At 44.8% G+C, this 27279-nt stretch overlaps 1 protein-coding gene across 2 annotated transcripts; it reads right to left on the bottom strand.

Annotated features, from left to right (window-relative positions):
- Positions 1-12705: 12705 nt before the first annotated feature.
- On the bottom strand, positions 12706-23741 carry MUL1 (mitochondrial E3 ubiquitin protein ligase 1). 2 transcript variants are annotated; one of them, XM_030185858.1, is made up of 6 exons: positions 23607-23741; positions 23234-23335; positions 16988-17122; positions 16735-16822; positions 14994-15114; positions 12706-13604 (listed from the first exon to the last, which is right to left on the bottom strand). In XM_030185858.1, the coding sequence occupies exons 3-6, from the start codon at positions 17105-17107 to the stop codon at positions 12872-12874; spliced, it is 1062 nt and encodes a 353-aa protein (XP_030041718.1). In that variant the 5' UTR covers positions 17108-17122; positions 23234-23335; positions 23607-23741; the 3' UTR covers positions 12706-12871. The 2 variants fall into 2 exon arrangements, with proteins under 2 accessions (XP_030041718.1, XP_030041717.1); XM_030185857.1 differs by having other exon boundaries at positions 23292-23335.
- Between the last annotated feature and the right edge of the window lie 3538 nt (positions 23742-27279).

Raw genomic sequence — 27279 nt, 5'->3', positions numbered from 1 at the left:
CTGGGGGAAGGGAAACAGTTTAAGCGGGGAGTCAAGCACTGTCAGACATGAATCCAGACTGTGATTAGCTTACAATAAGGATTGCCATCCATTTTTATTTTAAGGCTTCCGAAGAATAGAAATTGGTATTACGGCCACACAGTGACACCAAGAGGACAGAGAAAGAACTGTATGATGTCATCTTGAGGCATCTTAAGAGCTGGCTCTTTGTTTCTTACATAACACCGATGGCTCATTCTTCCCAAACATAAGAAAATTTTAAAAAACGAACCACATTCCAAGTCAACAAGAAATCACAGACAGTCCCTGTGTGCATTACCTGGAAAGAGAAGACTCAACACTGGTACAGTGGGGGAAATAAGTATTTGATCCCTTGCTGATTTTGTAAGTTTGCCCACTGACAAAGACATGAGCAGCCCATAATTGAAGGGTAGGTTATTGGTAACAGTGAGAGATAGCACATCACAAATTAAATCCGGAAAATCACATTGTGGAAAGTATATGAATTTATTTGCATTCTGCAGAGGGAAATAAGTATTTAATCCCTCTGGCAAACAAGACCTAATACTTGGTGGCAAAACCCTTGTTGGCAAGCACAGCGGTCAGACGTCTTCTGTAGTTGATGATGAGGTTTGCACACATGTCAGGAGGAATTTTGGTCCACTCCTCTTTGCAGATCATCTCTAAATCATTAAGAGTTCTGGGCTGTCGCTTGGCAACTCGCAGCTTCAGCTCCCTCCATAAGTTTTCAATGGGATTAAGGTCTGGTGACTGGCTAGGCCACTCCATGACCCTAATGTGCTTCTTCCTGAGCCACTCCTTTGTTGCCTTGGCTGTATGTTTTGGGTCATTGTCGTGCTGGAAGACCCAGCCACGACCCATTTTTAAGGCCCTGGCGGAGGGAAGGAGGTTGTCACTCAGAATTGTACGGTACATGGCCCCATCCATTCTCCCATTGATGCGGTGAAGTAGTCCTGTGCCCTTAGCAGAGAAACACCCCCAAAACATAACATTTCCACCTCCATGCTTGACAGTGGGGACGGTGTTCTTTGGGTCATAGGCAGCATTTCTCTTCCTCCAAACACGGCGAGTTGAGTTCATGCCAAAGAGCTCAATTTTTGTCTCATCTGACCACAGCACCTTCTCCCAATCACTCTCGGCATCATCCAGGTGTTCACTGGCAAACTTCAGACGGGCCGTCACATGTGCCTTCCGGAGCAGGGGGACCTTGCGGGCACTGCAGGATTGCAATCCGTTATGTCGTAATGTGTTACCAATGGTTTTCGTGGTGACAGTGGTCCCAGCTGCCTTGAGATCATTGACAAGTTCCCCCCTTGTAGTTGTAGGCTGATTTCTAACCTTCCTCATGATCAAGGATACCCCACGAGGTGAGATTTTGCGTGGAGCCCCAGATCTTTGTCGATTGACAGTCATTTTGTACTTCTTCCATTTTCTTACTATGGCACCAACAGTTGTCTCCTTCTCGCCCAGCGTCTTACTGATGGTTTTGTAGCCCATTCCAGCCTTGTGCAGGTGTATGATCTTGTCCCTGACATCCTTAGACAGCTCCTTGCTCTTGGCCATTTTGTAGAGGTTAGAGTCTGACTGATTCACTGAGTCTGTGGACAGGTGTCTTTCATACAGGTGACCATTGCCGACAGCTGTCTGTCATGCAGGTAACGAGTTGATTTGGAGCATCTACCTGGTCTGTAGGGGCCAGATCTCTTACTGGTTGGTGGGGGATCAAATACTTATTTCCCTCTGCAGAATGCAAATAAATTCATATACTTTCCACAATGTGATTTTCCGGATTTAATTTGTGATGTGCTATCTCTCACTGTTACCAATAACCTACCCTTCAATTATGGGCTGCTCATGTCTTTGTCAGTGGGCAAACTTACAAAATCAGCAAGGGATCAAATACTTATTTCCCCCACTGTATATACACAGATTTCCCAAGAACTCTTAGGTGGTTAAGTTGGGCTGGATGACCACAAAGTATATTGTGTTCAGAGGCTAATGTTCCTAAGGAGAGAGATGTGCCAGGGAAGATAAACTGGTAAGGAAGGGGAAAAGGGAGGGGAAAATATAGGCATCAGGAGGCAATCTCGATTTTCCATAGATCAGTCTAGCAGCTGTATTCTGGGCAGTGTGTAACTTTTTTTGAAGCATTTCTTTACACCCTCCATATATTCCATTGCAGTAATCAAGTTGGCTTAAAACTAGTGATTGAACTAAATTGCGAAATACTTCTCTAGGGAAATAAGGTTTTATACGTTTTAGTTTCCAGAGAGAGAATACTTTTTGATGGTGGCGTTTGTTTGCTGCTCCAGTGTTAAGTTTCTATCAACAATTACTCCTAGTATTTTTAGAGTCTCAGAGATTGGTAGGGCAAGCTCAGGAGTGATTAAGGTGGAGGGTTTATACTTGTTATAAACAGAGGAGAGTATAAGGCAATGAGTTTTCTGTGTTGTTTTAATTTAAATGAGTTAGCCCAAGCAAGCATGGTGTGCAAACCAATTCTGATTTTGTGGGCTATTTCGCGTAAGCCTTTTTTAAAAGGAATGTAGATTGTGATGTCGTCCGCGTAGACGAACAGGTTGAGACCAAGTATATTTCCTCCTATTTGTTTTAAAAGTATTTCCATGTAATTTCATTGAGCGCCCCTGGTCTTCGTACTTTTTGAATGAGTGAAAAATCGATTCACCTCCACCCATTCCACAGCGCTCAGGATTTTGTGGAATTGATTCTGCTGAAATCCTAATTACTTATAGATATTTCTTCAACCTATTCCCAGAGATCATACTCATATGGGAGGTTCTAGAAAATTTGAGAAATCCCATATTAAGGCATCTGCATCTATTCTTCAATGTTCCAACTTGGTGTACAGCCAATTTCTTAATTACTGCTGCTTTACTAAGCTTGAACTACAGCCATCTGATAGTTTCAAGTTTCCCACGCTGTTCCAACACAGTAATGCCATTTATCAATTCAATTTAGTAGGTCCCCATCCCAATAGCAAACCATCATGAGAGCATATTGACCATTCTGTCAAAGCAATGGCCTTCCTAAATTCCTCCAGTGCCATCACATCCAGCTTTATTGAACTGCTGGTTCACTCCTGCTCAGGAGTATAAGATCAAAGGAGAGGGAAAGATTTCAATAAGCCTCCCTGCATCTCAAGTTCCTAAGTTCTTATATACTCTGGGATTCTCGCATTCTGCCCCTGTCCCCCTCCCCTTCTCTAGAATCCATCCCCTCTTGTTTGGCTGCATGGGCTGATGGTTCTCTCTCTTTTTGCACAGGCTGCTGCTACTCCTGTCTCTTAATTTTGGTCAAGGTAATCAAATAATGTTGTGTCCACCACTTGAACACACTGGTTGGCCACCATTTTTGTTGACCTTCATTTCTGCATATTCAAGTGGATTCACATTGCAATTTAGCTCAGAGCTCCATAAACCAATCCAGAGAACCCTCAGCCAATTGGACTTTCAGCATATCTGCAATTACTAAGCATGAGATAGATTTGCATAACATGGAGGCAGTGCATGCAAATTGTTCATAATATATTCATTGAAGATATTCTGAAAACTGAAGTGGCTGGGAGTGGTTAAGGTGGTGGACTTTGGTCCTGGGGAACTGAGGAACTGAGTTCAATTCCCACTTCAGGCACAGGCAGCTCCTTGTGACTCTGGGCAAGTCACTTAACCCTCCATTGCCCCATGTATGCCGCATTGAGCCTGCCGTGAGTGGGAAAGCGCGGAGTACAAATGTAACAAACAAAAATTAAAAAAAAATTAAAAAATCCTCTAGGCCATGGTTGGGAACCACTGTTTTAGCTCACTTTAAAAACTAAAGCAGGGCTTGGCAAGATGGCAACATGACTCAAGAGTTGTGAGAAGCGGTGCAATTTTCTTGCTGGTGATATTTCTCTTACTTCTGTGAAGCGATGCCACATACAAAGAGAAATGGGGTAGTGAGGACAGTTCCTCCACCTGCCTCAGCTTTGTTCCCCGTCCAACAGACACTTGATCACTTCTTGCCTGGAGCCCATTCATTAGAAGTTGGGGAATCAAGCCCTGCTGCGAAGGAAGGAGCATTCACTTTGTTGGAACATGAAACAACGCTATTGCTCCCTATTTCCAATACTCTTCCGTGTCCAGCCTCCTCTGCGACATCGAGTGGAAAACTGCAAGCTGACAGAAGTGCTACGGGTGAGGTTTCCAGTGAGGGCCCCGCGTTGTCTTGAGGTATGCTGAGTGATGAGATTCTAGGAGCAGCAGGAGTTTCTGTCATGTATCCTGGGACTACGCGGTAGATAATTTTGTGGACCAATGTGCATATTTTGAAGATGATCCATTCTTTGACTGGGAGCCAGTGCAGCTTTTCTCGAAGGGGTTTAGCGCTTTTGAATCGTGTTTTACCATATATCAGTCTGGCTGCTGTGATCTGGGCGGTCTGTAGTTTTTTTGTGAGTTGTTCTTTACATCCCGCATAGATACTACGCAGTAATCTGCATGCTTACGTGCAGGACGTCAGACTCACAGAAACAGAAGCCTGCCCTTGCAGATCAGCAACGCAGCCGCGCCGGAGAAGAGGACTTCAGCTGGCGGGGGTTGGGGACCCCTGCCAGCAAAGGTACCCGACGGCGGCTGCGGGGGAAGATTGGCAGTGGAGGGAAGAGGGGGTCAAAAGGGTTGGCGCTGGGGGGGGGTCAAAGGTGGTGGTGGCGGCGGGGGGTTGGTGGCGCCAGGGGGCCGGCTAAAATGTGCTGGACGTCAGACTCAGAGACCCTTGCAGATCAGCAACCCGGCCGCACCGGAGAAGAGGACCGGCTGGCGGGGGTTGGGGACCCCTGCCAGCAAAGGTACCCGATGGTGACGGCGGCAGCGGGGGGACGGGTCGAGAGGGTCAGTGGCAGGGGGGGGCCAGGGCCAAATCTACAGGGGCCCATGCCCCCGTGGCCCCACGAAGCTACACCCCTGGTCCTATTTATGTGGCTACCTTGGCTGCTTAAGTGCTGAACATCGGCACAATTGGTCAAGTGCCGACTCTGCCTCCCACTACACCCCAAAAGAGCTAGGTTTGAGATAGACGCTAACCAGACATTTTCTGCAGGACCAACTGGTGAAGTGTGCCACTGAAAATGATCGGTTAGTCCCAAGCAAGTGATTTAACTGGCCAAGAGCTATTTCTGGCTAGTTAAATTGCTCTATCGACCCATATATGGATACAGTTTGCTAGAAATTTCTTCTACTATACTATGACATCTGTCACTAGATGGAGCTACTTGCAAACTTATGGTTCCCAGGACCCTTTCTGTCTGTCTGCAGAAAGCCATGTATAAAGTCTGCTAGGGTTCATAAAGAAACCAAATTTAGATTATTGAACTAACCACTACAGAAAGGACAAAAACTCCTCCAGCAATAAATGATTAATTCTATGTATTTAAGAAAATCACCTAAGGAAAAAAACCCAGCAACCACCTTATTTACAGAAAACTAGCAGTATTTAAAGGAAGGCTACCACACTCCTCTACTTAAGACAGAAGAATTAAAATTTTGAATACACAATTCAAAAACAAACTTAAAAAGACTTAACAGAACCTTGGGCCATAATATTGTTGCCTGTCATATGTTTTATCATTCCATCATCACCTGACCCTTCCCATTGTAATGTTTTCTCAATGCACTTGCATGTTCAGTCAGTCACCTTTTGCCGGAACGCTTCTTTTGCTTTTACCTGATGGGAATGTCGCCTTATATGGTTTTATTGACATTTTTCCATACAAGAGAAGAAAAAGCCGCCAAAGTGGAATAATCTTCTATCCTTAAAATTTAATAAAATATCTGAAATATAAACTGTATTTTACTAAAGATTGAGCATTATCGTCTTAAGTATTTAAATTTGCTTGCAAAACTTTGCGCGTGCCACACTGTGAGCTAACTGCGTTTTAGAACAAGGTCAGTTATGCGTGTAAATTTTATAATTGGCATTAACAACCATTAATTGCTTTAATTGATGTTGTGGTGCTAATTGGTAGTTACATGCATAACTGCCCTTAGTTGGTATTGCACAAATTGTGCACACAAAATCCACAGCATGCAACGGCATGGGGACATGGACCTGGGAAGGCATGAACGAGTCAAGGGTGTGCCTAACACTTACACAGAGGGGTTCTAGAACAGTAGCGGTTATGCCATCTGACTACGGTTAGAGCACCGGTCTTGCAATCCAGAGGTGGCCAGTTCAAATCCCACTGCTGCTCCTTGTGAACTTGGGCAAGTCACTTAACCCTCCATTGCCTCAGATACAAACTTATATTGTGAGCCCTCCTGGGACAGAGAAATATCCAGAGTACCTGAATGTAACTCACCTTGAGCTACTACTGAAAAAGGTGTGAGCAAAATCTAAATAAATACTTGAGAATCTACATGGAATGTTGGTACTATCTGAGATTCTATTGCTACTATTTGAGATTCTACACAGAACATTGCCATTAGAGGAGTGGTTAGAGCACCGGTCTTGCAAGCCAGAGGTGGCCGGTTCAAATCCCACTGCTGCTCCATGTGAACTTGGGCAAGTCACTTAAACCTCCATTGCCTCAGGTACAAACTTAGATTGTGAGCCCTCCTGGGACAGAGAAATATCCATTGTACCTGAATGTAACTCACCTGGAGCTACTACTGAAAAAAAGGTGTGAGGAAAATCTAAATAACTAATACCCACACTTCAGTGTGAATATTTACACCAGGCCACCAAGCTGGCACAAGTGCTCACAACTAAAGTTAGGTGAGTAACTGCAGACTTAAGCCTCACTTTAGCAGAGCTTCTGAGAATTTAATATGGGTAATTTCATAACAGATGAACAAAGAAACCTCCGCACAGGTAGACTCAAGTAAGCCAGCACAGCAGGGGTGACACGAAGGCTGATGCAGAACAAAAACATCCAATGGACTAAAAAAGTTCACATTAGAAGTTTTATTCAGGATAAAATGGACTCAACACAAATGGTGTTTCAGCTACTGCTTCAGGAGTCCCTAGACAATACACAAAACACATATAGATCAAAAACTGTCAAAAAAACAAAAGTGTATATGTAAAATAAGTACAAATCAATAGTGGCACAGTTGACAACAAACATTCAGCCATGGTACCCAAATAAGATATATATCTATAAAGAAATGGATAGACAATTAATATAAACATAATTGACATGTATAAATAAAAGGCAAAGCTAAAGTAACAGGCAATAAAACATGAGAAAATGTAAAATCAGTCATTTAAAAGAATGCATATATTGTGAACATAATCCTGCTTACAATCGAACGAGAAAAACCCCCAAGTTCCGACCTAAATCGGGAGATGGACGTTTATCTCACAAAAACGAATAACGCAGTATAATCGAAAGCCGAACTTGGACGTTTTCAACTGCACTCCATCGCCGAAGCGTACAAAGTTGACAGGGGCGTGTCGGAGGCATGGTGAAGGCGGGACTGGGGCATGGTTATCACCCGAACAGAGATGGGCGCCTTTCGCCGATAATGGAAAAAAAGTATGCATTTGTAGCTAGAATTTAGGGCACTTTTCCTGGACCCTGTTTTTTCACGAATAAGGCCCCAAAAATTGCCCTAAATGACCAGATTACCACCAGAGGGAATCGGGGATGAGCTCCCCTGACTCCCCCAGTGGTCACAAACCCCCTCCCACCACAAAAAATGATGTTTCACAACTTTTTATTTTCACCCTCAAATGTCATACCCACCTCCCTGGCAGCAGTATGCGGGTCCCTGGAGCAGTTGTTAGGGGGTGCAGTGGACTTCAGGCAGGTGGACCCAGGCCCATCCCCCCCCACCTGTTACAATTGTGCTGCTTACTGCTTAGTCGTCCATCCCCCCCCAACCCACTGTACCCACATGTAGGTGCCCCCCTTCACCCCTTAGGGCTATAGTAATGGTGTAGACTTGTGGGCAGTGGGTTTTGAGGGGGATTTGGGGGGGCTCAACACACAAGGGAAGGGTGCTATGCACCTGGGAGCTCTTTTACCTTTTTTTTTTTTGTTTTTGTAAAAGTGCCCCCTAGGGTGCCCAGTTGGTGTCCTGGCATGTGAGGGGGACCAGTGCACTACGAATCCTGGCCCCTCCCACGAACAAATGCCTTGGATTTATTCGTTTTTGAGCTGGGCGCTTTGATTTTCCATTATCGCTGAAAAACAAAAACGCCCAGCTCACAAATTGTCGAATAAAACATGGACGTCTATTTTTTTCGAAAATACGGTTTGGTCCGCCCCTTCACAGATCCGTTCTCGGAGATAAACGCCCATGGAGATAGATGTTTTCGTTCGATTATGCCCCTCAATGTGACCTAAAAACTTAGGAGTAATTAAAATTGTGACAAAGGAGCACACATATATTAAAAAAAATGGAAGCACATATGTATCAACCAATGTCTGTAGCTACAGCATGACCTTTGAGGTAAAAACACTAATAAGCTGTATAATTATGGCAAGTATTGAAACCAAAATATTACTTAGGTTTTTGTTCTGCATCATCCTTCGTGTCACCCCTGCCGTGCTCGCTTACCTAATTTCATAACAGCACACCACGTGCCTTTATAAAACTAACAATGACCCCAACTGGTGCACAGACACATACTCCGAAGCTGTAGACATGTGCTGAACCCGGGTACCACCTTCTTATTATTTTGTTGGACGGACTGTACAGGTCTTTATATGCCTTCACCTACTATGTTACTATATCTACATGCATGTTGTATAAAATCTGCAAATACACTGCAAAACCACCCCAGTTCTGGCCAAACTACTACGTACACAACAGTCATAGCAGCAAGCGGACTTGTACGTGTGTATCCCCTGTATCAATGTATAAGTATCACTTTCCACCTATACTTGTTATAAGTGAAAAATGTTGCATAAAATTAAACCCTTGTACCCCTCCACACATAAAGGGTGAAAGCCAAGGAAACTGAAGATGCTCAAGAACCATGAATTTGTCTCAGGCACAACCCTTTGTTATCTGCTTCCTCATCCAACTGGTGCGGAAATAATTAACAATGTAAGTTTAAGAGAAAAAGGGGAGTGGGGAATCCAAGATGGCGATTTGAAACAAGTACTGCTTAAATGCTTCTACCCACTTTAACCTTTGTTCTGAATTTTCCTGTGTTCTGATGCTTAAGAGGACAGCGAAACAGCATTCCTACCCTGCGGTAGCTGCTTTGCCTGTGGTGGGTCCGATGGATCGCTTTGCGGTTGCAGGAACCTTGGGGTACACATCTTCACTGCAGGGAAGGTCAGTGGCAGGTGAACCAATCTCCCTACTTGAAGTTGACATCTTCTTTAGCTCCGAACTGTGGATACTGCCCTCAATGCCGGCAGTGTTGCTCAAGCAGGCATGGGGATGCCATTTTCTGATGAGAGCTCGGCGATCTCAAGCACAGGGTCAGGCCACAGAAACCTACTACCGCGTGAAGAACCTGGTGGTTCGGCAGCTGGGATTTCTGAGGACATTTACAGGTCAGCTGGAGCAGTGAGGCGAAGAACCCTTGAATAATCAGGTGGATCAAGTTGGTATATCCTCACTGCCCGATAAACCCTCGAACGTATCCTCGGATTCTATATGGGCCGTTTTGGTCCGACTAGAAAATTTTTGATTAAATGGAAGTTCAACTTTGGTGACTCAGAATCAATCTTTTGTTGGAAAAATCTCACTTGTTGAGCAGAAAATAACTGTGTTGGAGATGAATGATACTCAAAATAAAGCAGATATTGTGAAGATTAAGGAGGGAAAATGTGATATTATTAAAGATAATATACTGTTAAAACAGAAAATTTAAAATTTGAAGAACCAACAGCAATTAAAAACTTTACGCTTCATTAATTTTCCTAAGCAACCTTCCATAACGCCATTGATTACTTTCAAATTTTGAAGATACCAGAACAGTCTTACCCTCCAGTTGCTAAGATGTATCACTTACAGCCCTACGTTAAGAAATCTATGGATCAAGTAATAGCTACTGGGTCAGACGTTCAATTTGAATTTCATTCAAATAATAGAGTTTGATGAAATTGGGCTACAACACTGACTTTAATTGTGGACTTTGCATTACAACCAGAGAGAGATTGGATTTTTAAAATATATTTCCACCACTGAAATGGTATGTTTTGAATCACAAAGTGCAAGGGTCGACTTCTACATGGAATGTTGCTACTATTGGAGATTCTACATGGAATGTTGCTAGTGGAATAGCAACATTCCATGTAGAATCTCAAATAGTAGCAACAGTGGAGGACTGGCCTAGTGGTTAGGGTGGTGGACTTTGGTCCTGGGGAACTGAGGAACTGAGTTTGATTCCCACTTCAGGCACAGGCAGCTCCTTGTGACTCTGGGCAAGTCACTTAACCCTCCATTGCCCCATGTAAGCCGCATTGAGCCTGCCATGAGTGGGAAAGCGCAGGGTACAAATGTAACAAAAATAAAATAGATACTATTGGAGATTCTACATGGAATGTTGGTATTCCACTAGCAACATTCCATGTAGAAGGCTGCGCAGGCTTCTGTTTCTGTGAGTCTGATGTCCTGCACATACGTCAGACTCACAGAAGCAGAAGCCTGCGCGGCCACATTGGTGATCTGCAAGGGCCAACTTCTACATGGAATGTTACTAGTGGAATCTCAAATAGTAGCAACAGTGGAGGACTTTGGTCCTGGGGAACTGGGTTCAATTCCCACTTCAGGCACAGGCAGCTCCTTGGGACTCTGGGCAAGTCACTTAACCCTCCATTGCCCCAGGTACAAATAAGTGCCTGTATATACTATGTAAACCGCTTTGAATGTAGCTTCAAAAACCACAGAAAGGAGACATATCAAGTTCCAGTCCCATCCAAGGAAGTGTTCATTTACGGAAAGGGTGGTGGAAACGTGGAATGGCCTCCTGGTGGAGGTTGTGGAGACGAGGACTGTGTCAGAGTTTAAGAAAGCATGGGACAAGCATGTGGGATCCCTTAGGAAAAGGAGGAGCTAAGGGTTACAGAGGATGGGCCATTTGGCCTTTATCTGTCATCATATTTCTCTGTTTCTAACCACCTAAAACACAGTTCTATCTTTATGCGGCTCATCGTAGCCAGTTAATTGCTGAATATTACACTTAACCTGTTATGTTTGAACCGGCCACGTATGCCCGGATATTCAATGCCGGTGCCTAGACATGGCCTGGCACTGCCACCAGCTTTATTCCCAGATATTCAATCGGCAAAACGCCGCCTGCCGCCAGCTGAATATCAACCCCAATACTTTCAAAAACGTGAAAATCACTAAACAAAAACTACAGATATAACAGATATGGTCACCTTTTACTTCCAGAACTCTGGGGAACAGCAGCAAAGTCACATCAGCCTGCTACAATCACCGTGGCCAGTAAAACAGACTTTGCCACCGCAGAAAGGAAGATTACAAAGAAAAAAAAGAGCCCCACAAATAACCTATAAAGCTGAGGAAAAAGCTCAGAGAGTTGTCTATTCAAGTTAGATTTTATTTCTTTACAAGACCACACGTTTTCTCTGCTTGCTACATGACCCCAGCAGAGTTTTTAGCTTTGGTTTACAAAGTACCAGAGATGACAATCGCAAACTGTACACGTTAAAAATGAAACTTCATGGAGTGCTCCCTTCTTTCACCACCAAAACTAGAACTTGTGTTGTCACCGCCTCCTCGTTTCTTGTGCCAGCTTTTATTATCCGAGGCGGTTTCACACAAGCTTTCGAGATCATCGGACCCGTGTAGGTCTTAAAAGCTCACAAGCACCGTTTTCTCGGGATCACTCCGTTTGACATAATAAAAAAAGTATTGGAGCCTACATAGGAACTACTTTCCCCCCGCCCAGGAACAATAACACTGCTAGAATTGTTCACCTGTGGCAGGGACCGACTTGAGATTCAATTTTCTTCTTGTACCAGGACTGAGATATGACACTTTCTTCCAAGTCTGAGTCCATGTTTTGTTTTTTACTTGTAGGGTCAATATTCAAAGCACTTTAACCAGGCAGAGAAGGTTCCTGCCCGGTTAAATCATGTTGGGTGGCTCACGAATATTCACAATGCCACTGAACATCAGACCTGATCACCGCTGCACTCACCACTGGTGGCAGTGTCGGAGAAAAGCCAGGAATTAAGCAGGTCCAAGCGATATTGCCCGCATAGCTAACTAGGCAGGTAGGACCACACAAAAGGCAGTAACTAACTTTGCCTGGTTAGTTATCCGGATACAGCGCAGAGTATCAGCCGAAGCCACGTAACTTCCAGATGCCACCAAAAATAGTCAGTGCCCAGACGGGTCTAAATTAGCTGGCGGTGGTCAGTGTTTAAAGAAACACCAACGGCCATCAGCCAAGTATCAACCAGATAGATAATGCTTAAATTCAAAAAGCCACATTGACCATTAATTATAGCTGCCGGTGCATCCAGGTGCCACTTGCATGAAGGTAAAGAACTACAGAGACCTGAAACTTAATCTTGTATAGTTTAGTAACCCCGTCAATACAGAGGTTTCCTGGGCTTGCAGCCGACGTTTAATGTTGCCACCTTCTGCGACTCAGACTATTATAATAAATTTGTGTTCATCCCTTTTCTGCAAGGGCCTTTCCTCTTCTTACACCAACACTGCCACCAAATTCTGGGCTTTTTTATTTTTTACTGTTTTCTGTCAAATTTTTGGTTAGACTAGAAGACAATTCCTTCCTCTTCATGTTGCAACACAAAAATCAGGAATTGCCCTTCTCTTTCCCCACCCCTGAGTGTGTTCGGGAACATTTCTGCAAAGAGGACAACACGCTAGCTGCTGTGAAAGAAAGCAGTATTTTAACTGTTATATAGAGGAACGACACGAGAGATCCCTTCCCTGCATATTGGGCACCTCTTTGGAGTTGGCAAAGCCTGGTAGCACTCATCACATGAGCACACATGCCCGCACTCCAGGAAGACACAGGACTTTATGTTAGTCAGGCAGATGACGCAGGCATTTTTCAACACCTCATCCCCTTCGGTCGCCATCTCCTGGCGAAGCCGTGCCTGTGCCTCCCGGAACTCTTCCTGCATGCGCTGTACGCGCTGCTTCTCCTTGTGGTACCGGTACTGCCGTCGAAGGATGAAGAAAAGGCTGGCACACGTGGCCATGCCGAAGATGACGGTCAAGATTTTCCAGAGTTTGAGCCGCGACTCCTGTTTTTGCAGCAGCGTGTCGAAGTCCAAACTGCTGAGATGATACTGCATGCCTGATTTTGGAGGCTGCAATTTGATGGTCTTGTTGTCCAGAACCAGCTCCCCTACTCCTGTGATCGCCGCTCCAATTTTCAGCAATTCTTCCGTTTCCTGCATGCCTTTAGGCCGCTCACCACTTATGTAGTGGCCAATCACATCTGTGAAAGACTGCACAGCAGGGTGGAACTTCTCGTATACCGTCTCCAGGCTCAGCTCTGTTGCATCCAGGGGTCTGAGCACCCTCACGGCTGTCTCCACCCCATCACCATCACCAGGCACCAGGTCAAAGGGCACTGTGTTGGTTCTCTGATGAATAATCTTCTCATAGTCATTCCTGCATTAGGATGAAGGAGAAAACAAACAGAATGACCAGTGCTGCAGCCTCTCTGGAGACAGTGATTTCAGCAACTATGAATATACATATATCCACAGTTTTATAGTTCCAGGTTTCTAAACCTGGCAACTTCACTCTCAGGTCTTAGAAATAGAGGACAACCAAAACTGTTTTTTTGTTTTGGCTGAAACTGAATCTGAGGCTGAAATCAAAACCGACCCAGTCCCTGAATGGGAACAGCTCCCACTTCCTCCTCCCCCCCCCCCCCCCCACCAAACTTTAAAGAGCTCATACTTCCTCCCTCCTGGACACACCCATAGGTCCCCTCCCCCTGAGTCTACCATAGATCCCCTGGTGGTCCAGTGGCTAATTGGGGCAGGAGCAATCCCCTGTCACTCCCATAGGTCCCCTCCCCCTGAGTCTACCACATACATCCCCTGGTGGTCTAGTGGCTAATTGGGGCAGGAGCAATCCCCTGTCACTCCCATAGGTCCCCTCCCCCTGAGTCTACCACATACATCCCCTGGTGGTCTAGTGGCTAGTTGGGGCAGGAGCAATCCCCTGTCACTCCCATAGGTCCCCTACCCCTGAGTCTACCACATACATCCCTTGGTGTCTAGTGGCTAGTTGGGGCAGGAGCAATCCCCTGTCACTCCCATAGGTCCCCTCCCCCTGAGTCTACCACATACATCCCTTGGTGTCTAGTGGCTAGTTGGGGCAGGAGCAATCCCCTGTCACTCCCATAGGTCCCCTCCCCCTGAGTCTACCACATACATCCCTTGGTGTCTAGTGGCTAGTTGGGGCAGGAGCAATCCCCTGTCACTCCCATAGGTCCCCTCCCCCTGAGTCTACCACATACATCCCTTGGTGATCTAGTGGCTACTTGGGGCAGGAGCAATCCCCTGTCACTCCCATAGGTCCCCTCCCCCTGAGTCTACCACATACATCCCTTGGTGGTCTAGTGGCTAGTTGGGGCAGGAGCAATCCCCTGTCACTCTTGCCCAAGTAGTCTCCACAGTCAAAATGGCTGCCATGACTAACAAGCGCCAAAACCTAAATTCAGTCAGTCTCTATTTATAACAGACTGAAGACAAGGCAATGAGTAATCACCTGGATAGAGACCACCCCACTCTTTTATTCACTTTGCTTTCAGATGTTACACCTGTCACCACCAACATCTAGAGTGGAATCTAAATGGAGCAGTTCACTCTTCCTCTGCTGGTTCAACTTTTATCCGACTCACTCAAAGCAAAAGCAATACCACTGCATATCTTCTACTCACATCTGACCAAGTCCTAGGCTGTGCTGCTCTTTCATATTTCTTTTCACGGAATAAGCCATTTCTTTCAGCCTATGGGGGAGACAAGAGAGAACGGAGGGGGGACCCACCAGAGATGTGTGGTCCGGTTCCACACCATTTTATGCTCCTTCAGCGACAGCCTCTGAATTACTCCTTTACAGCTTTCCACAAACTGGCTACTCAGAGTTTCCTTAACGGCTCGGACCACACCTGCAGCACGGAAAAAAAAAAAATCGTTTACCCTTTTGCAAACTTCCTGTTTTTTGTTTTTCCTTTACCATCCTTGGTCCTAAAGTGAAATGCCGAGAAACATACAGCAGCAATAGAATTGACAGGCATAGAAACTTGCTTCTCTGCAGCATGTAATTACATGCTGTGTGGACAGCTGAGCACTTGGTTTTGTCAGAAAGAAAGTTATTTAAAGATGAAGGCCTGACAAGCTGTGTGGGACACTGTAGAAAATGAATCAGACAGAGAAGGAAAAAGGTGGTGGTGGGGGGGAATCAATCCCAGAATGTTAGAGGATGGTTGAAAATCCTTCTGACGTTTTTAATGCGTTAATATTTAGGCAGATGTTTTAATGTGGTCAGTAGACAGCACTCACAGCATCCTGGGAATGGGGCTATAACACTTTGTAGACGATAAGCAGTCTGTTCAGTCTGTCTCTGTCCAATCAAGGATCTATTCTTGCCATAAACATATCACTCCTTTTTTTCTCCCCTACGTCTTTAGCATTCTGACCTCTTGGGTAGGGGACATATTAGACCCGCTTTTTAATTCATGCATGGTATCCCTCTCTATCCATTTCAAACAATGAAAAGGTAGTACATGAACACTCGGTTTCCTATGCGCCCTGAACAGTCTGCCAGACAGACCTGGCCAAGTCATGCGACTGCATTTCCTCTACGATAGGGGTTCTCAACCCAGTCCTCAGCTAGCCAGCCAGGTTTTCAGGATACCCGTAATGAATAGGAAAAAAAAAAAAAGGATTGCAGACCCACGTGACGAAGTAAAAAAAAGATTTATTCAATGAAGTTGAGTAAAAAAACAACATACAACTTTCCTCTAACCGCCCGACATGACCATATTTCACCCTCTCAAGGGCTGTGTCAGGGACTTAACATAAACCAGCAGGAGTAAATCAATGTTTTCCCTGTCTGGTTGATACAGAGCAGCAGCTCCTGTTTGAGAGCTTTACTTTCTAAGCTGCTCTGTATCAACCAGACTGGGAAAACCTTGATTTACTCCTGCTGGTTTATGTTAAGCCCTTGACGCAGGCCTTGAGAGGGCAAAACATGGTCATGTTGGCCGGTTAGAGGAAAGTTGTATATTGTTTTTACTCACCTGCTTTGAATAAATCTCGTCTAACTTCATCACGCAGTTCTGCTCTTCTTTTTTTCCCCGTTGTACTGGATCTTGCAGACCGTTTGCCTGCGTGCTTTTTGGTACCCACAATGAATGTGCACGAGAGAGAGATTTGCTTACAATGGAGGTAGTGCTTATTCCTTGTAAATACCCTGAAAGTCAGACTGGAAAAGTCCATTGATCGTTATTAAATTTGGGGGGAGGGGGGTTTTGCCAGGTTCTTGGGGCCTGGATTGGTCGCTGTCGGAGACAGAGTGCTGGGCTTGATGGACCTTTGGTCTTTTCCCAGCGTGGCGGTGCTTATGTGCTTGGTGTGTCCAGAGGACTAGGTTGAGAACTCTGCACTGCGAGAAAACTACCTGTGCTCTTTGCTATTCAGTTGCATCATAAAATAGTCTAAAATCCTGATCTCCATTACTGATCTTTATACGGTAACTTAGGCCTGACTGCAAACATCTAATGTACCTTCAATAACAGCATAAGGGATACATTTCCCTGGTGCTTCCATAAGAACCTTCTGTAAGTCTTCGTCCAAAGACACTCTAGTAGCTCCCTGTGCATCGTGGGAGATAAAACAGAAAGCAGCGTATTATTCATGAGGTCCAATTCCCCTTAATCTGCGAGCAGAAGAAGTTTGCAAGGTGTGCGCATCAGAAGGGAGCGGTCACACGTGCTGCCAGGAGCAGCTCCATTTCCTCCCTCCCCTGGAACTACCAACCTTAAGAGTCTGGACATTCTGCAGCTTCTGCCTGTAAATGCTATAGAGTATCGCAGTAGCGGCTGAACTGGTGGCCAACAGGAGGACTTGGACTATTGAAGGTCGCCCGCCTGCCTCCATCTTTGTAAATCACTCCTAAGTTAAATGAAAATAAAAAGGTTGGGTCTAAACGTTGCTCAGAAAAGCATTTTCTTTTCTTTCTAGTTTTAGGGATTAACCGGTTTTAAAACGTGACCAAAGTCTTCAGTTCCAACAAAGACTCTCATTCAAAAACAGAATGGCAAAGAACAAAGTGCCACCCAAAATGTACAAACTGAATGATATTATAAACTGCCCAGTCCCTATGCATTAGAAAATTTTAATGCAGCAGTTCTTCTGTAGACACATACTGGGACCATTTGAACACGGAAGACATGGGTTCCATTCCCAGGTCAGGCAAGGCTGAAGCTGCTGCAATAGCAAGGAAATCCCAGTCATTGCCCAACGGTGACATTTAGTGGCGCGTTAGAACCCACAGTTGCAAAGTGTGTTGGTTTGGGGGCATAAAACTGGGGAGACTGGAATGACCTAAAACTCACATCCTTTCCTATTTTTCACTAAGCAGTTGTATCAGTATAATCTCCAATTCACAATCTGAATTGGATATCAAAAACCTGATAGAAGAAGTAACCACCCCCCTCCATTTTTTTTTTTTGTTAAACGCTTATCGTTGCTGGCTAGATTAGCCCCTGATATTCAGTGTCAGGCCAGGCACCAGCACTGAAGGCTAATGTTTGTGGTGCTGGCTGCCAGAGGTTATGCAGGTCCCAGACAATATTCAGTCAGGATCGGCATAACTTTTGTTTTCTAATCCCCCCCTCGCCCTCCAAAATCAAAGCTGCCTGCCACCTTCCCTTTCCTTTCTCACCATAATTTAAAGCCCCCAAACCCCTCCCCCCAAATATACCCCAAACACCCTCCCCTGGGTCTACCTGTATCCCTGGTGGTTCAGTGGGGGGCAGGGGGGCGGTGCAACGATGGAGCAGGAGAGAACCCCACTCTCTTGCGGCTGCCTTTTGCACTGAATATTTCTGGCACCCACATAACCCCCAGCTCTGCCCACTTTTTCTGAGGCCATTCAGAGGTGATATTCAGCAGCCGCTGAATATCGAGTGTTAGGTGGTGGTAAGCGATTTAAGCGGACAGGAGAGGCTTTGAGTATTGGCCGGGAAGTTTCTAACCTAACTTTGAACAAAATTCATTTCAGCATAGATCAATTTCAGGAGTCTATTCCAAAGCATAGCGGATGGCCAGAAAAATGTGCATTCATGTGTTTCCCCAGTGTGTGCTAGCAACACGTGGAACACACATTCTACAATCTTGTAACAATCTTAGGGCCCTATTTACTAAGGAGCGCTAAGGGCGCGTTTTTAAACGCGAACTGATTAGGACGCACTAAACGCTAAGTGGTCCATAGCAACGTATGGGCTACTCTAGCGTTTACAACGCGCTAAAAACGCTAGCGTGGCTTAGTAAACAGGGTCCTTAGTATCCTAGCAGGTGTATAAGAAATAGCTCAAGTACTCAGATAGATTGGCAAATAGTCATAGCAGGCTTTATGTGCAATCGTTACGATCTTAAATTCTGAACTAACAGGCAACCAATAATATTACTTAAAAAGAGGGGCAACATTATCATACTTACAAATATTCCTCAAGCACTGTAATTCCTGCATTTTGGAGAGATTGCAAGCGTTTAATATTATTGCTTGATTTTCCTGCATAGACCATATTCTTGTAGATTATTAAAGCATGTAGTAATATACATGTTAGCGCTGCTTTGTCAAATATTTAAGTGAATGTAATTTGCATAAGATATAAAACCCTATTTTTATTATGGATGATACTTGTTCATTGAAAGCCAGCCCATAATATAATAGGACTCCTAAATAGCGAAAACTATCCACCATAGGCACGTGTGTGCCAAACAGTAGAGAGATGCGAGTAAGATAGTGTAGCTGGCTGGTTAGCCAACACAGATGTTCTTTAAGCCATTTTGAGATGGCATCCAGACAGTTCTGAAGAGTAGATGAGATCTGAGGATGAGGAGAAGACCCTAACCACAAAAGAATACCATCTGCATAGCAATGCTTATTCCATAGTTTATTATCAGGTCTCGTGTTCAAGAATCTTTAGAGGCAGGTTTATACCACCCAGTGGGAGGCTGGACTTTTGCGGGTTAAACATCCCAGAGCTCTGATTTTTTTTTTTTTTTTTACTCGATCCCAAAGATCCATAAGTCCTCCCATAGGGTCAGCCAACTGTGTCTGGGACAGGCTCAATCTTGGAACCTTTGTCTATTTTTGTTGAGGCCTTTTTAAAGCTATTTGTGGCTACAGCTCATTTTATTAAGCATCTACAAAAATGACCCAGCTTAGCAGAGTTTAAAAAAGGTTTGGATGGCTTCTTTGAGCAGGGACTGTCTTTCTTCTATGTTTGTGCAGCGCTGCGTATGCCTTGTAGCGCTATAGAAATGCTAAATAGTAGTAGTAGTAGTAGTAAAAGTCCATAGACCATTATTAAATGGACTTGGGGAAAATCCACTATTTCTGGGATAAGCAGTATAATATATTTTGTACTTTTTTGGGATCTTGCCCGGTATTTGTGACCTGGATTGGCCACTGTTGGAAACAGGATGCTGGGCTTGATGGACCTTTGGTCTGTCCCAGTGTGGCAACACTTATGTACTTATATCCTTGGGATTCTGAATGGAATGTTGCTACACTTTGAAATTCTACATGGAATCTTGTTATTCTTTAGAATTCTAGAATCTTGCTATTCCTTGCAGTTCTACATGGAATGTTGCTATTCTTTGTTTTTCTGCCAGGTATTTGTGACCTGGATTGGCCACTGTTGGAAACAGGATGCTGGGCTCCATGGACCTTTGGCAATACTTATGTACTTTATGTACTTATGCACTTTGGATTCTACTTTCCTTGCTACTTTGAATTTGAAACACACCCCAACAAGAGGCTTTGCTCCTTACTGAACAAGTTTGGAATTGCAGATTGGAAACAAAGAGAGTACCCATAGCTTTTCTAATGTAACTGGCGCTCATTGCATTGTGTACAAATTATTTTCATTTTTGCAGAAGACTTTTTTTTTTTGTACGTACATGGCACAGCTAGCGTCAGCGATGGCGCCTCGCATTGCCAATCTGAAGTGAATTTTTCTGTATATTTCCCAAGTCCGGTCCTGGAGTACCCCCCTTGCTAGTCAGGTTTTCAGGCTATCCACAATGAATATGAAGATCTGCATATGATGGAGGTAGTATACAAATCAAGTTCATGCATATTCATTGTGGATAGCCTGAAAACCTGACTGGCAAGAGGTATAAACACTTGCTTATGTAATGATACTGAAAACCTTGACATTAAACTCAATGAAAAATGATGCTTCCCAAGTCACTGGTTTCACTCTGTTTTCCCTTCTGCAACATACATACGGATGAAAGGCAATTTTATCACAGGGAACCTATGTGGCACCTGTTCTATAAAGGAAGGTAGGCACTTGAATGGGCTGTGTCGGCATTGCCGCATGGCTTTGTAAACAGGGGGGCTAGTATGTTATATGCAGTATGGCCTTTTCACAGATAAGGTCATTGCTATTTGAGTCCTAAGAGTTAGTACTGCCATGGTACGGTAAGGTTCTGAATATCTTTTTACAGGGTTTTGGGTTAATTTAACTCCTCCACTGCCAGACACTGAAGTGCTGCCATAATGTGTATGTGGTTTGGCACTGGAAGGAGCTTGAAAATTTTGAATTAAAATATGTAACTATGTCATGCATGATCCACAGCAGCTGTTGCAGACTGCTTACTTCGAAATGCATTTTAGGTGCTTGCAAAGGCACCTAAAACATAACCCAGACTTGTATGCTTAGAGCCCCCTCCTCCATGTTAATCTTGGGCCTCACCATAAACTCAGTTCTGGCTACACCATTGCTCCCATCTATGAGATACATGCTATGTGAGCCACAGTAACGCGCATATTTCTAGAACAACACTTAGATGGAATTTTGGCATTTATACACGTATGTGAGCACACAGTAACATGCCAATTACACATGCAAATAATTAGAATAATGGCGTGTACACGTGGGCACCCACTTTATAAAATTATTCCCATAGCGTGTGCTAACCATTAGTAAAAGGCTCCCTAACAGCTGTCACTGCAGAGCCCACAGCATTTAATCAAGCCACGCTATAGCGGTTCCCGCGCAGCAGCAATAATGAAGAAGCCCATTCAAAGTGAATGGGCTTTGTCGGCATTGCCGCACCAGGGACTGCTAGCGCAGTTTGATAAAAGAGGCCCTTAGTAAATGACCCCTTAGTGTGTCAAGCTAAAAAGACATAATTAACATTACCAAGTAAAAATAATTATCTGCATAAATGCACTGGAGTGACCAGTAAGGGGGGGGGGGGGGGCATACACGCGCACCAGCATGCATATGCACGCCACTAAGGTAGGTGGCATAGAGACAGGACAATGATTCATGAAGGCCATCACATTCAGCAAATGGTTAGCTCTACCAACCCACACACAACATCAAAAAGTGAAGTGGCAGCAATAAAACATGGCACATGAGACACTGATGCCACTAAGCTGGGGTGGAGCCTCCACAAATGATTTGCCGGTGTCCGTTAGTAATGAGACCTGGAATTCTTTTTTTTTTCATACTGCAGTTTAAATCAATCAAACTGGAACCGCTTTCAGCAATTTCTGCACGTACACATCTCAGTTATTCTAAATGATCAGCAATGTCCATCACACAGGTTGAGCTTTCCAGAAAGCAAACATTACAAGGTCCAATAACCGTAGTAAAGAAAAATTCCACCACCATCAAACACACTAATGCTGTCAACCAATGAGCCACTCTGAAGCTTCCCTCCCCTTTCCTCCATGGCACTTCTGCCATCCAAAGTGCACACCAGTGCCTACGCTCCTCCCCCTCCTGAATCCTATTTATATAGCTCTCCTCCCTTATCCCTGGCCTTTCTACTATTTTCTCTATTCTATAATTAAATTGAGTTCTTTTCCCATCAGTTCGATTGATTTTATGTTCACAAAGAAACATCGCAGTGGTTTAGAAGTCTAATAAACCATAACCACACCTCCCCTCCACCCCTGGTACAGGCAGATCAGATTTCCCACCCACTCCTAAAAGAAGTGGCCCTGAAACACCAGGAATATTCCAGCCTTTGTCACCAAAGCAATAAAGATTCTGAATCCGATTCCAAATATTTACAAACATCAGCTAGCAATTAAATGAAAATGCCATAAGCCAATTGTACAAGTCCTGGACCTTGAACACAGCTTCCTCCAAAGATCAAGATAACGAAATGGGCGTGTCATTTTGGGCAACACAACAATAATCAACACAAGGACAAGGTGAGCTGTGTATTCATAACACACCGTAACATAGTAAGTGATGACAGATAAAACCTGAACGGTCCATCCAATCTGCCCCAACAGTCACATTCATTATCAATTCAAGATTAAATTAAGAATGAATGTGATATTATATACTTGATCGTGGTCTTTCCACGATGTTTCTGGGACACAGACCGTAGAAGTCCGCTTGTCCCAACTACTGGCGTTGCCGTCAAAGCCCACCCGAATCCGTCTTGTCGTTTGCGGGACACAGACTGTAAAAGTCTGCCAGGAACTGTCCTCAAGTTCCAAATGACTAAAGTTATCTGTTGAAGCTCTCTCCGGCCCATCCTAAACCGGATCACTATAGAGGCATATTTTCAAAGCACTTAGCCTTCCAAAGCTCCATAGGTTTCTATGGAACTTTGGAAGGCTAAGTGCTTTGAAAATATCCCTCCTTGATGCGAGACTCATACCATACAAGCCAGCCCAGCACCGGCCTTAGCCGATACAGTCAGAGTTGCCATCTAAACACGCCTTGACATGCAAACACATATAAAACCCTTTAAGTTTGGGGTTTCTTTTTTAAACCATTTTCTAATTAAGAGATCCTCTGTGTTCATCCCACGCCTTTTTGAATTCCACAGCAGGTTTTTTTTTTTTTTCTCCGCCACCTCCCACAGGAAGGCATTCCAGGCACCAGGAGGAGAAAGAAACACAGCACAGGACAGCAAACAGGGCCATAAGAAATCAGAAATGCTCCTTACAAATACAGATCAGACTACGAGCCACATCCCTTAACAGTAGCAGGCAGTAGCCCTGCGAGTGACTCATTTTGAGACAATTTATTTGGAGGTTAAAGACATCATGGACATCTTCATCAGTCTGACTTACTTCATTCCCGAAGAAAGGGAGTGTTTGACAGCTTTTCCCAGACACTGCAAGAAAAGCAAAAGAAATCTGAGTGGCAGGCAAGGTTAAGATGAAAGATGCAAAAAAATAAAATAAAATAAAAAATACGCCGGGGCCACAAACTCAACAAAGTTAAGAGGCCTGTTAATACTTGTCGCCTCTGGCTATTTACTGCTGCTCTGTGTGTCCAGAAGCAAAAGGACTTTGCATTTATGTTAAATATACTGAAAACACAGGATAAAGGTGGCATTAGCACGAGAAAGCGGTGAGGGGGTAACAAACGCCGCCTTTTCTTACCTCGGCTCATTTCCCCAAATTAAACGCACCCTTTCTTCCTTCTGCTTTTCTTGGCTGCCAAGGGAGGGACGGAAGAAGCGCCCGGGGGCTCGGACGTCCCGCAACAAGTCGAGACAGGAAGTGCCGAGGCTGCTATGGAGAGCCGGTGCACCTGCGTAACAATCCCCATAGCAACCGGGAACAAGAATATCGGTTCCGCCTAAAGGGAGGGGGGGGGACATTTATAAGAGGAACACCGCTTATAGCAAGAAGTTTTGAAAAAGAAAGAAAGAGTGGGGTTGGTGGGGAGAAGGAGGAAGGGCAGAATAGAGGAGAACAAAGGGGCCGTGGCAAAGAGAGGAGGGGAGGATAGGACAGAGGAACTGTGATCAGGGACTGTGTGAGAGATTGGGTTATGTAAGCCCTGCTGAGAGACTGCATAAGAAATTGAAATATTTCATAATGGTCCTGTTCTCTTAGGGTTACCATATTTGCCCTAAAAAAAAAAAAAAGAGGATACATGCCCTGCCCTGTCACACCCTGCCCCACCCCATCACAATCCTGCCCCGCCCCTGTCACACCCCATCCAGTCCCCTGTCAAACCTGCCCCACTCCCTGTCACACCCCACACCACCCCCTGTCACTTTGCTCCCCCAAAAGAAAGCCAGATTCCCTCTCTACCCCCCCCCCCCATGTAGATCCACTCCCCCAATTTTCCATCTTCCCTCCACCCACATGACTCAATTCACTACTCCTCCCCTACTTTACCTTAGTGTGGTGCCCTGGTGGTCTAGTGACCTCTTTGGGTCAGGAAAGAGCCCCCTATTTCCTGCCCAGCACGTCTGCAGACTGTCTGTCTCCCCACACCGATTCTAAATGGCTGCTGAGAGTTCAAGCAGTGACCTTGCAAGACACTAAGGTAAAGGAAAAGAGGATAGGACACCTGCCTGCCTGTCCGCAAATTCGGACAGGCAGGCAGGCTGGCAATACCTGCCCAGTTGCCTGGCCGTGTTTTCAAAAAGAGGACATGTCCAGGTAAAACCGGACATATGTTCTCTACTACCGAGTTTTCAAAGAGGAAACAAAAACTGTTGAAAACTGTGGGTACCAACCAAGTTAACAGTTAAATGGAACTGCAATGAAAATGGGGTTTTTTTTAATGCTGCAGAAATCTAAGGTCACAGTTTCAAGTGCCACAATAGTTAATTAAGATCGATATTCAAAGAGATTTAGAAACTCATTTTCAAAGCACATAGACTTACAAAGTTACATAGGTTACTATGGTTGCTATGTAATTGTGTAAGTCTAAGTGCTTTGAAAATGAGCACCTTAATCAGCCAGAAATGGCTCCTGACCAGTTACATAAGAATAGCCATACTGGGTCAGACCAATGGTACATCTAGCCTAGTATCCTGCTTCCAATAGTGGCCAATTCTTTTCCTCCATTTGTGTTTTGATTAAGAATTTATGAGTACAAGGAGCCTATGAGCAACTTTTATTGTAATCTACAGGGTTTTTTTGGGTACACCACTAGACCACCAGGGATTTTAAGGTAGTCCTGGGGGGAGGGGGGCTACTCTTTGTATTTTTGTTTGTACTGCGATAGCAAGTAATGCAGTTATAATCTTGCACAATAGTTTATATGGTAAATAGAGTGCTCCAAATAAACGCTTTTGGTTCAAACTTTCAGCAAGAATTTAAGCTGTAAATTTGGGATGATAAATTCTTTAGGCGTTAGCCTCGCTGTGAAATTATGAAATCAGCTGTCACTCCAAGTGTGGTGCGAAGTTACCCACTGTAAACACCATCAGTTTTCATTAGCTGTGCTCCAAGTGTGTGGAGGCTACTTTGCTTGAAGGTAAAATAGTCTTTATTTTTAATTATTATATTCTGGCTTAGATACTGTGGGTTAAAGTTTAACAGAGAGGTGCAGACTGAAAGCTCCGACAGTGCCCAGCAGCCCTCACTGAAAACTCAAGTTTGGTTGTGTAAATTCAGTTTCAGTTTTGGCTTTGGCCAAAACCAGGTCATGAGTTTCGGCTGCCGAAACCTTTCAAACAACTTGGTGGCAGTTCTGGTTTTGGCCAAAACTGAATAAAGCATTTTCTGTCAGCCTCAATTGTAAAATTCAAAGGTACTACCCATCCTCTTTACTTGAGTGCTGAAGCCAGGAGTGAATCTGAGGGCTTGAGCCACAAGTCTAAGAAAGGAAAAGAGAGAGAAAAGTGCCAACCAGGAGCATAACTACCGGAGAAGGTACTGTGGGGAAAGATTCCTTTTGAAAGAGTCTGTGTGGAAGAGGATCCCTGAAAGGAGAGACTGTGAACTTTTGTGCAGAAGGGAATAGGTTTACCCTGCCACCAGGAAACCCCTCCTGGGAAAAGACTGTTATTGATTGAAAGGGATCACAGACACAGATAAAGGATAAGTGAAATGTGTGTTCTACAGTGTTAACCCAATGCTGTACAACTTCAGGACAGAAGGACTAGTTCAAAGCAGTATCCCCTGGATTCTATAAATGGTGCGCAAATTCCCACACGCAACTAAATTGGCTGAGCCAATTAGAGCCAATATTGCCATTATTATTTGGATTTGCATGCGCAGCTTGCTACATGCTATTCTATAAAGATTCACTTGCAACTCAAGGGAGTGGCCATGGGAGGGGCCTGGGCGGGTCAGGGCATTCACTAAAGATGGATGCAGTATTACTGAATATCAGGAAGCCATGCCTAAATTACACACCAGGAATTACACCAAATTTCAGTTGGTGTAAATCCTTGTGCTCAAAGCTTGGCGTGGAAATCGGCTCTAAGCGCTATTCTATAAATGGCACCCGACTCGGATTCTAGTTAGGGCCACCGAAAGGGGGGACACAGGGGTGGCAAAATTCCCCGGGCTCGGCGCCAGGAAGGTTCTTTCTGCCTGCGTTCGTGTCTGTCCTGTCCTGCTCCTACGTGTGTAAGGTGCCGCCCAGGACCTGGATGATTGCATGAATGTGATATTGTGTTAATGCAATCATCCGGGTCCTGACTCCCGGCTCCCAGCACGGACAAGAGCAGCACAGAGCGATGGAGCAGACAGAAAAGTGCGGGGGTGGCGGACCGAGTGTGGGGGAGCAAGGGTGTGGCGCGGCAGCCCAGGTGGGGGGTGCAGGGGGCAAACACGCATGCACATGCACAGCAATCCAGTCCTGCCCCAGACCCAGCTGTGTCTCTCAGCAGCCCTGAATCTAGTCCCATATGTTCTGGACAAGTTTTCCATAAAATAGTTGGAACAGCCCATATCTGTCTCTGAGTATTTGTGGTGAAGCAGGAAATCTATGCCTTGGCCCTGGAGAGAACTTGCTCCCTTGAAAATGAGCGCACATGTGCTGATTGAAGAGACGGCTAGAACTGGGATGAAATATATGTTCTGTGAGGCTGTAGGGTGTGAAACACTTGTGCACTGTTCCAAGCCAATGCACAGAGACACAAATGCAAGCAAGCACAGGCATTTAATTTAAACAAACATGCAAGGCCGCCGCTTTAAAAAGAAGCGGCAGCGAGCAGGAAAGAGTGGGGTTCTTTCCTGCCCCCAAAAGGCTACTAGACCACCAGGGCGTGTTACAGTAGGTTCAGGTGGGAGAGAGAAGGCCCGCCCACCAACCAGCCCGTCTGTCCAGAAACCCGAACAAATGGGCCTGAACCTCCAACAG

The sequence above is a fragment of the Microcaecilia unicolor genome, chromosome 13 (genome assembly GCF_901765095.1).
Source record: "Microcaecilia unicolor chromosome 13, aMicUni1.1, whole genome shotgun sequence".
In the NCBI taxonomy this organism is placed as follows: Eukaryota; Metazoa; Chordata; class Amphibia; order Gymnophiona; family Siphonopidae; genus Microcaecilia; species Microcaecilia unicolor.
The sequence above is the reverse complement of the archived record's forward strand: the minus strand, read 5'-3'. Positions and strand labels throughout refer to the sequence as shown.

Coding starts and splice junctions, on each gene's coding strand:
- MUL1 (XM_030185858.1), bottom strand. CDS start 17,107: ATGGAGGCAGGCGGGCGACCTTCAATAGTCCAAGTCCTCCTGTTGGCC. Junction 16,823..16,987: donor AGAATGTCCAGACTCTTAAG/GTTGGTAGTTCC, acceptor CACGATGCACAG/GGAGCTACTAGAGTGTCTTT. Junction 13,605..14,993: donor AACCGGACCACACATCTCTG/GTGGGTCCCCCC, acceptor ATCCTAATGCAG/GAATGACTATGAGAAGATTA.